The sequence below is a fragment of the Cibotium barometz genome, chromosome 60, assembly GCF_041138505.1.
Source record: "Cibotium barometz isolate CiBa-2024 chromosome 60, ASM4113850v1, whole genome shotgun sequence".
In the NCBI taxonomy this organism is placed as follows: domain Eukaryota; kingdom Viridiplantae; phylum Streptophyta; class Polypodiopsida; order Cyatheales; family Cibotiaceae; genus Cibotium; species Cibotium barometz.
This window is the reverse complement of record NC_141105.1, coordinates 16,636,811-16,653,664: the sequence shown is the minus strand read 5'-3', so window position 1 is coordinate 16,653,664 and position 16,854 is coordinate 16,636,811. Positions and strand designations below refer to the sequence as shown.

At 41.0% G+C, this 16,854-nt stretch overlaps 1 protein-coding gene across 1 annotated transcript; it reads left to right on the top strand.

Annotated features, from left to right (window-relative positions):
* The first annotated feature begins 12,691 nt into the window (after positions 1-12,691).
* Positions 12,692-14,833, top strand: LOC147605052 (putative galactinol--sucrose galactosyltransferase 2). The gene is given in 7 exon segments (XM_086793878.1): positions 12,692-12,790; positions 13,039-13,449; positions 13,670-13,811; positions 13,906-13,973; positions 14,070-14,204; positions 14,458-14,576; positions 14,579-14,833. Coding segments are annotated over 7 exon segments (1,095 nt in total). The 5' UTR covers positions 12,692-12,731; the 3' UTR covers positions 14,740-14,833.
* Positions 14,834-16,854: the final 2,021 nt, after the last annotated feature.

The window sequence follows — 16,854 nt, the reverse complement described above, 5'->3', positions numbered from 1 at the left end:
CCATAGCAACAAAGTACTTAAAACACATAAAGACCTCTAATTTCTGTTTCAATGGATATACTCAGGTATGTCTGGAATAATCATCAATGAATGTGACAAAATAGAGATAGCTCCCAATAGATGGTATTCTCATAGAACCACATACATCAATGTGTACAAGTTGTAATTTTTGGACAGCTCTAAATGAACCATCTTTGGAAAATGATGCTCGCTGTATTTTTTCAATAATACAACCCTTACAAACATGTTTAATAGGGGCTTCAAGATGTGACAGCTTAGACATCATGTCATGCTTATGCAAACGCAGCAAGCTGTTAAAGTTGAAATGACCAAAGTGTGCACGTTGCAGCTTAGTATCATCCATTGCCTTTCTGGTAAAAACTCTATATACAACATACTTTTGTCTTTCATTTGCATCTAGCCTATAAAGGCCATGAGACAAAGTACGAGAAGTAATAATTGTATTGTCATTACTGCGATCATGAATAATACATCTGTCATCCTCAAATTGAACCACTAAGCCATCCTTAGTAATGGCAGAGACAAATAACAAGTTCTTGATCCCTGGTACACATAATACATCTGAGAGTGTGATTGTTCCATCATTTGCAACAGTGATAATAATTTTACCAACTCCTTTTACATGATATGAGGAGGAGTTGTACATGTAACAGTATTTCCTTGTGGAGTAGATTCAAGTTATAAGAACAAATTACGATGAGAAGTAATGTGCTTACTAGCACCACTATCAAAATACTAGACATGTACATGCATACATCCTTATGCGAAGAGTCAAAATTGCATTACACGATGAAAGCTCAATAATCATGTGCATAGTTTGTAGCTTCTTTGTTTTCTGCATTAGATGTTGATGCACCAGCTATGTAGCCATAGCTTAGTCTTTTTTTTTCTCCTTCTCGAGCCGCTTCATGTACTCATTAATGTGGTGACCAAGTTTCCTACAATAGTTACATTTACCATTTTTCTTTAGTTTGCCGCCTTCCTTGTCTGAAGGCTTGTCCGATGACTTTGATTTCGGCTTGTGAGTACCTTGAGAAAAGAATTTACCTTTGTCTCTTTGTTGACTGGCGACAAATGCTTGATCTCGTGTATACGTGACACATGTTTTGCTTGGAATGCTCTTCTTGCAAGAGCACAAAAACCAACTCCTCAAACGTTAAGGCATTTAAATTACCTTTTATCTGAGTCTGATGGTAGAAGCAAAACTTTGATACGAGTTCATCAATGCATTCAAGACAATAGGCAGTAATGAACTGTTAGGATATACTTCATCAACACTCACTAACTGCTTCTTAAGATCATTGATTTTTGTAAGGAAACTTTCCATGGAGTCTCCCTCTTTTATATGCTTTGACTCCAATTGTTTGCATAGATAAGCAACGCGTGCTTCATTACGTACTTAGTACGATGACGCAAAGTGCATTCTAAGCATGTTTAGCAGTCCTACGTGATCGAATGTGAGAAATGATACTCCTCGACTGACAAAGTAAGCAACATATATGCTTGTGCATCTCTTCCATCTCACTTTGTTTGTCCTTGCGTAGGAGGTATGCTATTCTGTGATAATGTACCATGCGAAACTAAGTCTGTGTTTGTAGATATGCCTTTTGCATCATGTTCATCAAAGGAACTAGGACGTTTCTTAGTACCAACCACAACATTCCATTATCCTTTGGCTATCAATACATGCCGCATCATATAGGACCATAACAAGTAGTTGGTCCCATCAAGCTCATCCTCAACGTATAACATCTAAAATACATCATTGTTTGCCATTTTTCATAGTACCCAAACTGATCCTCATTGTTGGGTGTCCAAGAAAATCCTCATTTCCTAGGGTTATTGTGAGGATGTGACAACACTACGGATTCCCCAAAGATCCAATCTCTCCTCTCGAATCTTGGCAAAACCCAAAGTTTCGACAAACCCAAATGCTCCTATTGCTCATCATATGGACCAACTCTCATGGCGGCCTTCGATAAGGTAGCCACAAGTCCACAAAAATAGGGAGAACATCCGACAAAGACCCTTGTCCTTGCAAAAACACACAATGGAGACCTGCAAGGTGTATGAAAGAAATGTAGAGTAAAGTGAGTAGAAATTTTACTCGTGAGATTGATGTCGCTGAAGTGTAGTTTGTAGACAAAATCCAGTGTGGTGAGTGTCTGATGGTGCTTTCACTTGTATGTGCACACTTGTCTGTGTAGTAGATTTGGAAATACTACTCCAAAATCCGATGAAGAACAATGCAAATCTAGTCCTTGAAGATGTATGCAAAAAATCTGAAAACCACGTGAACGGCTCCCAAAATGCGCACGGAACAAAAATCTAACTGTAAAACTTTGGTACAAAGTACTATACACTTTAAGGTCATCTTTTGTCTCCCAGAAGGGCTCCTTGACGCAATGTAAGAAGACAGGCGACTCAGGGTGAAGGGTAGGCAGTAGTAACAGGGGTGAGGAGTGTATGCTCTAGTATCAAATGTTGGAAACAGGGTTGCAGGAATGTGCACGCACAGAGAGTGGGAAAGCTCAAGGGAGCACACAATGAGATGATAGATAGATAGATGATGAATGTATGATGTACAAAGATGATAAGTATACTCCAAGATGGGTGTTTACTAACACGGGGCAAAAAACCTCCTAAAGAGGAAAAAAGTGTGTCGGTTGGTTCTAGTGTGTTCTTACACATCGCTACCAAATATGGCTATACCTTACACATTATACACCACCTTCGTAGAGGATTGATACCACTTGGGAGATCATTGCTAGTATCATAGCTTTGGCAGATTTGGAGGGCCAGATGCATAGAGAATATAGAGGACATTTACATATACGTCAGTGCATTTGTACTATATGGAGAGATATTATTATTGAGACTCTCTTGGCCAAATGGGCTCGTATACAGGGACCATCCATATTTGTGCAAGTAGAGCGCAATGTTTTCATGAGGATCACCATTGTGTCCTTGATTGGTTGAGGTCACCATAGATTTTGGGATAGGGATCTTTTTCTCATTGACTCCCAGAAGACTCTCTTGACACCATTCTGTCACACAGATTAGTTGAGATCAGCATACATTTTGGGATAAGGATTTTGCACGCAAGAAGCCACAAAACAAGGACATCAACATTGGTGTACTCGATTGTGGTAGTTATTAGTTGGGCTTCTTTAGAAAGATTTTATTTATTTTAAAAGAAAGGAAAAGTGATAAGATTGACACAATAATGAAGCACTGATTTTAAGCTTTAGAACTTGAGTTTTATTTTTTGCATATTTTGTGTAATGAGACAAGCTATTGCATTAACGCTCATCATTTTCTACCTTATATCATATTTTAACCCATAATAATATATGATGTTGTAGAAAATGAGTGAGGTGCATTGTTGTTTGGAATCTTAAGGAACCTTCTATTGTGTTGATGAATTGATAGGCTATAGCGTTGTATTTTGTGTTAAAGCAGTGATGATTACTTGGTGAGTTTACAATTTGATTATGGATGATGACATTGATGTTTTGACAAGGTGTATATAGGATACATGGAAAATGGGTAGAGGTAGGGAGTTCAAAGAAAATGAAAGGGCTATAGGTAGATGTTTTCAAGAGCAAAATATAACTTGGTTGAGATGGCTGATGGCCCGCTAGGTATAGGTAAGATAGGGAATGTAGTATTGGGCAAAGATAGAAAGCCGAATTAGGTTGGTCTACATAGGTCTCGGAAACTAGGTGGTAATAGGGGGTATATGATTTAAGATAAAAGGAAGGAATGGTTGCTAGAGTGGAGGACATGCTTAATTTAGGTGTCAAATTGTAAGTCAAAATAGTTATTTGTATCCTTAACAATTCTTTTAAAATTAGGGAAATTATGATTTGAGTCATCACATATTATTTTTGTGTGATGTTTCTATAATTGGAATGTAACGGTATCTCCAAGAGTAAAAGGTAAAAAGCCAAGGTATACACTCTTTGAACAGGCTCCATTATTCACACATTGTCTTTCCAAAAGATCCAATAGATTCTTTTTTTTTCTTCATATCTTTTGATAATTGAGTTTTATGAATTTGAATGGATGGATAGGGTCTATTGTGATATGTGGTTCCACAACTTAATATGTTTGTGTAGTACCTTCTTTCCAAGGTTTCACATGAATCATTGTGTAAAGCAAATCTTTGAGATGAGTATAGCACTGCAAATTATTGTGTTTCTAAAAACACCTATTAGATGATAGAATCTCCTAGTGGAAACATATCTAGAATGTGAATTTGACTCTAGGAGATGAAAAAGAAGAAAAGCCCATGAAGATTAGTCTAGAGAACTGGAAGAAGAATTCAAGCAAGAGTTGGTGTCCTTACTGAAAGAATACCAAGATGTCTTTTCTTGGTTGTACGAGGACATGGAGGGAATTGACCCTAAATTCTTCCAGCACAGCATTAATTTAAAAGAAGGAGCCATACCAGTCAGACAACAGAGGTACATAATGAACCCCAACTATGCCAAATAAGTCAAAGAAGAAATTCTAAGAGTAGGTTTCATTGTGCTTGTAGAGAAAGCTGATTGGATATCCCCAATTGTGGTAGTTCCCAAAAAGAACATGAAGATCAGAATCTATGTGGACTAATGCAAGCTGAATGCCGCAACTACCTCGGATCCCTTTCCACTCTCGTTTACGGACTCTTTTCTCGATGAGGTAGCTGGAAAGAAAATGTACTCATTTCTGTATGGATTCAGTGGGTACAACCAGGTAAAATTGGCGCTAGAAGACAGGGAGAAAACAGCCTTCATCACTGAATGGGGTGTCTTTGTGGCGATTGTCATGATGCTCGGCTTGAAAAATGCACCTGCTACTTTTCAAAGAATGGTGCAAGAGATCTTCTATGATTACTTGACAGACTTCATGAAAGCTTTTGTAGATGACTTCAGTGTGTTTGGAGATAAGGAAAAGCACATCTATCATTTAAGGATTTGTCTGCACAGATGCACAGATATAAGGCTTAAGTTAAATCCAGGCAAGTGTGCATTTGCAGTGAGATTAGGAACACTTTTAGGACACATTGTGTCAACCCAAGGATTGGCCATAGATCCTGCTAAAGTGGAGGCCATATATAGAATGTCTGCTCCTCATAATATTAAGCAACGAGAGAGGTTCCTTGGTAAGGTTAAGTGGCATGCTAGATTTTTAAAATATTTAGCACATGTAGCTAACCCATTGTATACACTTACCAAGAAAGATGCAAAGTATGAATGAAGTCCGGAGTGCCAAAAGGCATTCCAATGGCTAAAGACAGTAATAACCACCCCAGATTGGAATAAAATGTTCCATGTGTATGTAGATGCTTTAGACAAAGCAGTGGGTAGTGCACTAATGTAGGAGAAGAAAGAGGGGTATATGCAACCCATTCATTATTCTAGCAAAACCCTCACATGGGTGGAAAGGAACTACAGCACAACAGAGTGGGAAGCTCTGTCAATGATTTATGATGTGAATAAGTTTCGACACTACCTCTTGGGAAACAAGTTTGTTTTTCACATGGACCATCAAGCCCTGATTTATCTGGTGGTGAACAAAGCTTTTCTGGTAGGGAAGATGGCAAGGTGGATGCTTCTACTACAAGAGGTTGAGTTCACCATCCAGCACACGCCCGACAAAGAAAATACAGTGGCAGAATTTTTGTCCAGACTAGATTTTGGACAATGTGCTCTAGATGGAGTGGATGATCAACTCCCAGATACCAACCTATTCACAGTAGCAACTACAGAAGTGGGAGAAAATTGGTATTATGATATGATGCAGTTTCGAGAGAATGAAACTTTCCCGGAAGGTTACACTGCTGATAGAAAGAAAAGGATTGCCTTAAGGAGTAGGAACTTCACTATGATTGCAGGAGGGCAGCTCTACAAAAGAGGCTTAGATCAGATCCAACGCAAGTATGTCCTAGACTATGAGCAGCAAACAGTATTTAGAGAAGCACACTATGGCATTATTGGAGGACACATGGGCAAAGAAATCACAGCCTGGAAAATTTTTCAAGCATGCCTGGTGGCCAATGGTTATGAGGAATGTCAATAGCAAAAAGCAAAGTAATGTGATGTCTGTCAGTGGATGGGTCAACCCAGCAATTCTGATAGATTGCCCATCTTGCCCATACTAGTGATGTTTCCATTCATGAAGTGGGGATTGGATTTTGTTGGACCAATCAAGCTGCCCACAAAAGGCAACAAGTGTGAATGCATCATTGTGGCAACTAATCATTTCACCAAATGGCCGGAAGCTAAAGCTATGAAGAGCAATTCCACAGAAGAGGTGGTGAAGTTCCTCTGGTAGGCATTGATTGTCGATAGAAATAGTCATTGACTAGGGCACCCATTTCATGAACAAGGTGATGAAAGGGTTGATGAAAAAGTACCGAATCAAATTGATCCCCTTGCATCGAAAAGATCAACATGAACTACTGCTTTCCCTTTCTAATGGTGATTATGTTTCTACCCCAGTCCTGCTTTACCTTGCCATGTCTTATTAACCAGGGCCTTCCCAATAACACATGGTAAGACCCGGTGTGGTTTTCTGTGGTAATAACCACTAAGTTGACCTTGAAGTCAACTTGTTTGATTTTCATAGGGACATTTTTTATGATTCCTTTAGTAGGTACTACCACCCTGTTATTTGCCATTCTTATGTTGAACGGAATGGGCTCCCACTTGAGGCCCAACACCAATGCAGTTTCCTCAATTGATGACATTCACTCCAGATCCTCCATCCAACACTGCATCATTCATGAGTACGTTGTTTAGTTGAATTGTGACTTTGGCCACTTCATCATCTTTGGATGTTGGGGGTTCTTTGGTTTGAATATTGCTGCATTCTAGGGTTTCTTCTTCTACTGAGTGCTTCAGTTCCTTGCTCAATCCTTCAATGCATTCCATCAGTATTTTGGCCTTGAATCTCAGACATAAGTCTAGCACTTGTATCAATCAGACCTGTCTATCCAGCAGCTTTGACACTACATTAGTTTGCAACCAGTCAGCATTCCTCTAGCTTTCTTCCGAGCATTCCTTCATTGAGGTGCTCCACTTGTTTCCAGAAGATCTACAATGATCTTTGATGATTTCATGTGAGTCGGCATTCCTCTGGCTTTCTTCCAAGCATTCCTCATTGAGGTTCTCCACTTGTTTCCACAGAAGATCTACAATGATTTCATATGAGACATCCTCTTTTTGCTTACCTTTCCTTCTCTCTATTTCCTTAGTACTTTGGATCCTCACCCTTTTCTTGTTGTTACCAGTCCACAACTGCCTTCTTGCGGGCTTTAGGTGAGTCTTGATTATCTAGTGGAGTAATTACTACACTAGATTCATTAGCTTTAGCTCTTGTGACTACCAAGATGTCATGAAGCTTCATCTTTACGTCATCTGCCGGCATCATGTTGGCAATTGGTGGATTTTCTTTGAGTGTTGCATCCACTTCTTCTTGTCTTTCTTCATCATGCTTTTTCTTCATGGCGCATTCCACTTTGGTGTGTCCAAGCTGTTGACAATAGTAGCATGTGAAGTTTGTAGAACCACCGGCATGTCCTTGGCCTCTTCTTTTTGAATATTTTCCATGGCCTCTATTTCCATACCTTCCCATTATTGGGGGTCTTCTTTCCGTACCATGGGAGCTCTATTTTTCATGTTGTACCTGTAGTTCCATGTACTATGATTGTACATGTTACAAATGGTACAAGTTGGTGGCACAATGAATTCCTCCTTGAGGCGACCTTCCTATTTGCACTCCCAGCTTGCAAGCTTCCTAGAGGATCTCTTTTGGAAGGTATTACTTTTCTCCATCCTTAGATTCATGATCATGCAGAAAGCATGCATGAATCTGGTTGGGTTGTGTGGTAAAAGGTTCTCCGCACACACAGGCTATTATGGAAAATTCCTTCCATGTTATGGTTTCTTCGCAGACTTGTTTTAAGTGGACCCACACTTTCTTTTTCTCCGCAGACTTGTTTTCAGTGGACCCACACTTTCTTTTTTAGAGTTTTCCTTTGCCTGAAGGTGCAGAATGCTACTCAGCGGGGAGGTTTTCCTTCTTTGCACTCCCATTTCCTCAACTTGAGAGATTTCCAGGCAAGATGTTATAGAGTTACTTCCATAGGAAGTTTCCTAGTGGAGTTGCAATAGCGGTCCAGTAGAGTTGTGATAAGGGTTTTCCTCAACACAGTTCCCAGTAGGAAGTTTGTCTTAGCCGAAATTTTTTTTCCCTAGCAGAATGTTTGTTGGTCCCTAGAAGGATCACCAGGTGTTTCTCATTGATTTCCCTCTCAGCAGAATGGCAAGATAGCAGTCTGGTGTGACAGACCAATCAGGCAATGCCGTGGTGGAAGACGTGTAGTCACCCGCTGCCACCAGAGTTTTTGGATACGAACACCAACTCTTAAATGGTCATGGGGACACTCAGAATACCACTTTGTTGTGCAGAACTTCACTCACACTCTCTCAGCTCTCGCTTTGCAACTCTTCACTCCACATCTCACTCACTCTCTCACACATACACACCATGTTTAACAGAGATAACAAGTTCATTTTACAAAAGGAACTTAGAGAAACAACTTGTATGAGCTTTTGACATTTGAAGTCCCAGCCAGTTTGGGCAGCATCAAACTTTAGCATGAGAGATACGAGCATCTTAGTATGTAAACTCTTCTAAATATGCAAAAAAGTAAGCTAGTTGAGCATTTGCCAACAATTTTTTGTGTTTGGATGTATATGGAAAGCTTGTGTGATAGGTAAGAAATACGAAAAAACTTATCCACAACAAGCTAGTTTTAGGGCCAAGGCCCCTCTTTAGCTTGTACACATTGATCTATGTGGAAAGATGAGCATAGCTTCAATTGGAGGTTCTTTCTATTTTTTCACATTAATAGATGATTACAATAAAAATATTTGGGTGTATTTTTTTAAAATCTCATGATCTTGGAAAGATGAAGTAATGGCTTCTTGTATTGGTTGAAATTGAGACAAGAACAAAAATGAAGCATCTCATCATAATAGATCAAGGAGGAGAACTCATGTCTAATGAATCCCTGGAAAAGAAGCAAGGCATGCCACTCTAAGTAGTATACACACACTAACCCCTTTGTAGCTTTTCGTGCAAGGAGGAGTAGGTAAAAGCTCAACCACATGTCTCTTACATAAGAACTCTCAATCTAGCATATGTCTTCTAGAAAGCAATGAAAATAAGAAGAAACAATCAAGCAACCCAAATGCATCTCACACATAAGAGGAGGTCAAACCAACAAAGCTTCAAACACTCTAAACTATACGCACACTCAGACTCACACATGAGCTCACAAGAGTGAAATCCACAACTAGGGCTAGAGGGGAATGAGGCCTCCTTCCCCCCACCATGTTATTATATAGCAAAGGGAGGCTATATCCTATGCCACATGTTAAGCATAGAAGATTCCCACAAATTACACCAATGTGAGAGGTGACTAATGCCCATCACCCCCTCTTTCCTAAGTCAAAACCTTAAGAAATGTGCACTAAAATTATATCAACAGATGTGCACTGTGGCCAATTACACTTGTAATGTGTGCACATGTGTGAGATAACCCTATAAAGATACACAACATGTAGCTCCATATACAAAGGCCTAATGTGTTAACCCAAAAAGGGTTATCATGCCCCCGCCTCCAAAGTACATCTAGTGCCTCGAATGTTGAAAAGATGTGATGATGAGTGGGTATAGGGGGGTGAAATGATGTACCAAAAGATATAGAATTAAGTACAATGTAAAGTGGTTGATGTGGATCAAAATATGTGTCACTAAAGCCCATGTTGATGAGACGATCTATTGATGAAGCCCATAAAGTAGAAGGGATGACACCCCCACCTCTAAAGGAGACCAACTCTACTAAGATCTTAAATTAGGATCTGATTTGGGAAGTCAACTAGCTTCCTCTCCATAATGGAGGGCTCCCAAACCCCAAACAATTATCAAAGAACATGTGCTCTAGATAAAGCATAAGAAAAACAAAGTGAACTTGTTGCCACACCGATAGAGAAACTGTATCACAATGATAATCTTGGTCCTTGATTCCAGGATCCCAAATGAAAGTGGTTGGTGCTCCAGCAAAGGCCATAGATGTATAAGTACCATGAACCATAAATCCTAATGAGGATGTATGTGGAGCGCTGATTACTTTGGATGTGGCATGAATCACAATGTACACACCAAGAGGCTTTCCCTCAATGAAAGAATCACCAACAAGCGGGGAGAAGTCCACTTGATAACGAGAGCGATATGGAAAATAGGTTGTGTCAAGGCTATCTGTTACATAGTGTCCATAGACATTGGGTCATGATGATCTGGCATTCTTGATGATGAGGATAAATGTAGCTCGACCAAGTGATGCAAGATAATCGGGATACCTGATGGGAGTGCTCATTTAATTTCTAGTTGCTGTGTTACACCCTTTATGCCCCTTGAAAAAAATAAGATATGTATGAAAAATAATATTTCACAAAAGGGGAGGGGATAGAAGATGTTTAGTGTTAGTAAGTTAGGAGTGTTGGATGATGCTTGCCTTTTTTTTTTTTTTGAAAATGGGTTAGTAAGTTGGGAGTGTTAGTAAGTTTTTTTTTCAAAAAGAGGTTACTAAAAAAGAAAAACAAAGAAGAAAGGTTAGTAAGGATGTTAGATAAAATAAAAAATAAAAAATAAAGATCCTAACTAGGGATGGGGGGGGTTTTTCTACACTAAGGGGAGGGGGGATGCATGCCGCCACCTCTTCTTTCCTTGGTGCTTGGGCGCCTACCATGCCTCCCTCCATTTGCTGCTCTCCACCACAAGGGCCACTTGGTTGAGCTTCGGCACCCACAGTGGCGGCCCTCCAACTTAACAATGGCCACACTTACATAATGAAATCTAAATATTTACTTGTGTTTACTTCCCAAATCACCTAATGGCCTCTTGCTTCCGATGCTTGTGCACTCCATGAACCAATGGCTCAAATGCATAATTGTGCACTCCATGAAAACCAATGGCTCAAATGCATAAAGATTTTGCTTTCAACCACGAGGTTAGAGGCCCAAGTCCTCTTTCATGTTCACACCTTTAAACATTGCCGTACATTTTGATACCACCATTAATTGGAAATAAACACCATAAAAATGCCAATTTTAGGAATTTTAGCACTTATTCAAGTGCCAATTTTTAAAAAGTTCTAAAAATCACTTTATTTCCATGCCAAAATGTGATGAGAAAGCTTTTTGAGTTTATGATAAATTTTATAGTTAATGTTGATAGCATTGGATTTTTTGTCAACATTTGCATGTTGAAATTGAAATCATACTAGAGAAAATGAGACATTTAGAATGGATACCATATTTCACTCACAAAAGGCTGACATTGTTCTACATAACACATGCCATGTTGGAACTAATAATTTAACTTGCTAAGGCAAGATTGGGATGTACAATGCTAGAGGCTTGAACTTCAATTTGTACCCCAATCTCTTATGGTGAAGAGATTGGGTATCAAACTTTAAGTTTGAGACCCAATCTCTTGAGTCTAACTCATAGGCAAGGCTCAAACTTAAGTTTGAACATGCATCTCTTAAGACAATCCAATGTGAGGCTCAAACTTAAGTTTAAGCCTCAGTCTCTTGAGGTTAATTTCCAAGAAAGAGTTTCAGCCTCAATCTCTTAAGGCTAATTTCCAAGAAAGAGTTTCAGCCCCAATCTCTTGAGGCTAAGTCCTAAGAGAGAGAGAGAGAGAGAGAGAGAGAGAGAGAGAGAGAGAGAGAGAGAGAGAGAGAGGGAGGGAGGGAGAGTGTCCTCTTAAGTGCCAAAATCTGTAGGATCCACACAGCTAGTTATGGGTATGTGTCACACAAGCTGGACTGTGTGTGCATGTAGCTATACTGTGTGTGCATGTAGCTATATTGTGTATATTCACAATTATACTATGTATATTATTCTAGTTTGCTTCAATCAAGTTAGGGCGTCGAAAGCTATCCCCATGCCTACTTTTTTTTAACAAGGAGGTTCAGTTTTTTATTCCCACCTCTTCGGGATGGGCCCACCCCTTGTGGAGCGAAGGATGGTGGTCTACTTTGTTTCAAAATGGAGTGAGTCCACGTGCTTACTTTTTCTTTAAAAATTTCCCAAAAGGACAAGGTGTTAATATTTTATGCACATGAAATTAGTCTTTCTCTCTCTCTCTCTCTCTCTCTCTCTCACACACACACACACACACACACACACACACACACACACACAATGTCTTTGTACACTGTGTGTGTGTGTGTGTGTCAAATACGCTAGCCCATTGTGCAAAATTAAAGAATGCATTAGGTCACAACGTAGTGCTTAGTCTTATGACCTAAAGGAACTAAGAAGGGCTTGACCCCCCCTCTCTGTCCACTTGGTGCAAATGAAAGAATGCATTTGGTCATATAGCCTTATGACCTAAAGGAACCAAGAAGGGTCCTTCCTTTATCAAATGCACACACACATCATGTAAACACCACAAACCATTTTCTTTACACAATAAAACTGATGAAATTTTGAGGTACTCATTTTGTTGATTTTAAAGTTCTAGATCATGGTCCTTTAAATGTCCAAGAAATCTCTCTCTTTCTCTCTCTCTCTCTCTCTCTCTATCTCTCTCTCTCTCACACACACACACACACACGTGAGAAGCATCCACCAAGGACAAATTATATGCCAACCTTGGGTCTCCAGCTTGTTGTTGGGGGAGCTAAAGAGCAGCATAACGTGAAGTAAGTACTGTTCTACTGATTATGACTTAGAGGCCCTCAACACAACAGTCTGCAAAACACAAACAGGTGGGCTATGAATGGGAATGATTTCCCGTCCGTTTCCGCTGTATCATCAGTTGCTCTGACAGTAAGGATGGCCAGCTGATGTGTAAAGGGCTTTATATTTGGAAGAACATCGAGTTCTTAATTTAAACTCAATCACTTGTGTGAATACCTTTCCGAGGATTGATGACTAATGGAAATTTCAGGTATGTCTATGTTTGGCATGCTTTTACTGGCTACTGGGGAGGGGTGAAGCCAGGAGTACCAGGCATGGAACACTATGAATCAACAATGAAATACACTGTCCAGTCTCCAGGGATTTCTGCAAATGAACCAGACTTCGCACTAGACATCATTGCATCACATGGACTAGGACTGGTTCCTCCTAGCAAAGTGTTCCATTTCTATGACGAACTCCATAGCTACCTTGCAGCTGCAGGCATTGATGGAGTCAAAGTGGATGCACAGAACATTCTTGAGACGGTCGATTCTGGGTTTGGGGGCCGGGTTTCCCTCACAAGGAGATTCAATCAAGCCTTAGAGGCATCAATTGCTCAAAACTTTCCTGATAACGGATGCATTGCTTGCATGAGTCACAATACAGATTCAATCTACAGGTACAACAATCTGCATTGCTTTTATGAGTCACAATACAGATTCAATCTACAGGTAACTTCAAAAGGATACTCAAAAGATCCCTTATGAGTCCAAAGAACCTTTTGAGCACAAAAGAGCCTTAAGAGCTCAAAAGAAGTCTACAGTGCAGCTGTGTGGCTTCCAAGCTTGACATGTACTTGTGTGGGCTTTCACAATGTTTATTGCTTCTTGTTATTGCAGCTCCAAACAGACAGCAGTGGTTAGAGCTTTGGAAGATTTCTACCCACACGATCCAGCATCGGACACCGTACACATTGCTTCTGTTGCATACAACAGTGTGTTCCTTGGAGAGTTCATGCAACTTGATTGGGATATGTTTCATGTGAATGAAGCCTCTTCAACATCTCAAAATAAGTAATTTTTCATGTATTTGCACATTGGCTGGAGTAGCTCCTTACTGAGTGAACAAAATGCAGAGTCTCCATCCTGCTGCAGAGTATCATGCGGCTGCTCATGCCATTGGTGGATGTGCAGTTTATGTGAGGTGATATCCCCACAGCACCCCACATATTCGATTCTCTTAAGTGCCCCTCACATGAACAAGGGCACATGTATTAACCCATGTGAATTGCTATTGCAGTGATAAGCCGGGAAACCATAATTTTGGTCTGTTGAAGAGGCTTGTGCATCCTGATGGGTCTGTGCTGAGGGCTCAGCTTCCTGGATGGCCTTCTCGAGATTGCCTGTTTTGTGACCCATCTTGTGACGGAAAAAGGTAGGAGGACATCCTTCTCAGTGTAACCACAACAAAGTCACAAGGCTCTTCCTTCTGGACCATTTTATCCCAATTTTTATGTACATGCATGTGTGTGATGAGAGAGAGAGAGAGAGAGAGAGATCTGTTTTCTTCTGATGTTTTAACCCATTAAGTGGCATCAGTTGTGTGGTTTACATGCTTATCTTTTCTTATGTGTACTTCCCGCTAACTCTCTGGATGTGATTGACATGCTAAATGATGGAGTGTGCAGTTTGCTGAAGATATGGAACATGAACAAATGCACTGGGGTTCTGGGTGCATTCAATTGCCAGGGTGCAGGCTGGTGTAGGACCGAGAAGAAAAATGTAGTGCATGATGCAGAACCCGAGGCCGTATTCAGGCACTAGAAGTGGACTTTCTTCCCAGAGTTGCAACAGATGATTGGAATGGTGACATCGTGGTATATTCTCACAGACAAGGTAAAACATCAAGAGCAAGCCTCTACTACCTTTCTTTGAGCTTAAGACTGCAACAGGCCAATTGTGGGAGGTAAGCATGGAGATCTAGTTCCCTTCATGGCCATGGCCATCCATTGTGGGCAAGAGTGCATCCAAGAGGATCTTAATGGTGCCATTAGAAGCCTTGGATCACCCCTTATCATCATATCAGCATGTAACATTAGTTGATTAAAAAAGCTCGGGGGATCATTGGATCATAACATGTTACTACACTGCTTCAATCCTCTAACTCCCAGTTGTCTTCTCTTTTCTAAGTGCATTATAAATATATGATCATTTTAGCCCATTTGTTCCATTTATGCAAGAATTACCTATTTTACGCACATGTCTGCAAGTTTAACTATTTTTTGATCTTATTTACTCACTTTCCAATTTGAATGATGGCATTGCTTTTAGAGCGCGAGCTCTCTCTCTCTCTCTCTCTCTCTCTCTCGGCTAACCTTTCTATCATCCAAGTGTGGTAGATTGGTTAGCTCATTTCCCTCTTGAATCAAAGGTCTTGAGTTCAAATCTTGTCGGATAGATCAATTTGGTCTCTTGGGATAGTTTCCTACAACGTTAAAAAGTTCTCTTCTCAATGTGTGTGTGGGTGTGTGGGTGTGTGTGTGAATAAGAAGAAAAAATGGGCTAACCTTTCTATCACCCAAGTGTGGTAGATTGGTTAACTCATTTCCCTCTTGAATCAAAGGTCTTGAGTTTCAATCTTGTCGGATAGATCAATTTGGTCTCTTGGGATAGTTTCCTATGACGTTCTCTCTCTCTCTCTCTCTCTCTCTCTCTCTCTCTCTCTCGTTGCTTTTAGAGGTCTCCATCTTAACTCTTTCTAACCCCCCCCCTCTCTCTCTCTCTTTTTGATCTTATTTACTCACTCTCCAATGATGAATGATGACATTGCTTTTAGAGGTCTCCATCTTGACTCTTTCTAACCCCATGTGAGAGAGGAGGAGGGGGAGGGGTGTGTGCAAGAGAGAGAGAGAGAGAGAGAGAGAGAGAGGGGGGGGGGTAGGGGTGTGTGCAAGAGAGAGAGAGAGAGAGAGAGAGAGAGAGAGGGGAGGGGTAGGGGTGTGTATGTGTGAGAGAGAGAGGTGTGTGTGCAAGAGAGAGAGGGGGGAGGGGGAGGGGTGTGTGCGATAGAGAGAGGGGTGTGTGTGCAAGAGAGAGAGAGAGAGGAGGGAGGGGGTGTGTGCAAGAGAGAGAGAGAGAGAGGGAGAGGAGGGGGAGGGGTGTGTGCAAGAGAGAGAGAGAGAGGAGGGGAGGGGTGTGTGCAAGAGAGAGGAGAGGGAGAGGAGGGGGAGGGGTGTGTGCAAGAGAGAGAGAGAGAGAGAGAGAGAGAGGGGTGTGTGCAAGAGAGAGAGAGAGAGAGAGAGGAGGGGAGGGGTGTGTGCAAGAGAGAGAGAGAGAGAGGAGGGGGAGGGGTGTGTGAAAGAGAGAGAGAGAGAGAGAGAGAGAGGAGGGGGAGGGGTGTGTGAAAGAGAGAGAGAGAGAGAGAGAGGAGGGAGGGGTGTTTGCGAGAGAGAGAAGGGAGGGGAGGGGAGGGCAGACTCCGCCAAGGTCAAAGATATTCTGAAGTGGCCACCCCCTAAATTAGTTCGTGAAGTTCGTGGGTTTTTGGGAATCACGGGATGGTATAGGATTTTTATCAAAGATTATGCCTTGGTAGCTGCACATTTGACGGATCTTCTTAAGAATAGTGTGGCTGCCAATCCATCAAAACAGTTTTGATCAGCTTAAGGTCATTATTACTTCTGTTGCCCTAGTCCTGGAACTTCCTGATTTCACCAAGGAATTCAAAGCGGTTACTGATGCCAGTAGTCTAGCACTTGGTGGTGTCTTAGGCTAAGAAGGAAGACCAATCGCTTATCGCAAGCTGAAGCAAGCAAATTATGCCACCCATGATTTGGAGCTCTTAGTAGTTGTTCATTGACTCAAATTATGGAGACATTATCTCTTGGGGGAAAAATTCCAGCTTGTAACTGACCACAGAAGTCTGAAGTGGATCTTCACCCAGCCTAATCTCAACATGCGACAAAGGAGATGGATTGAAATTCTACAAGAATATGACTTCGACATCAAATTCCACCCTAGGAAAGATAATGCAGATGCACTTAGCCCGCAAATTTTTGTGTGGAGGGGAGGGGTGTTTGCGAGAG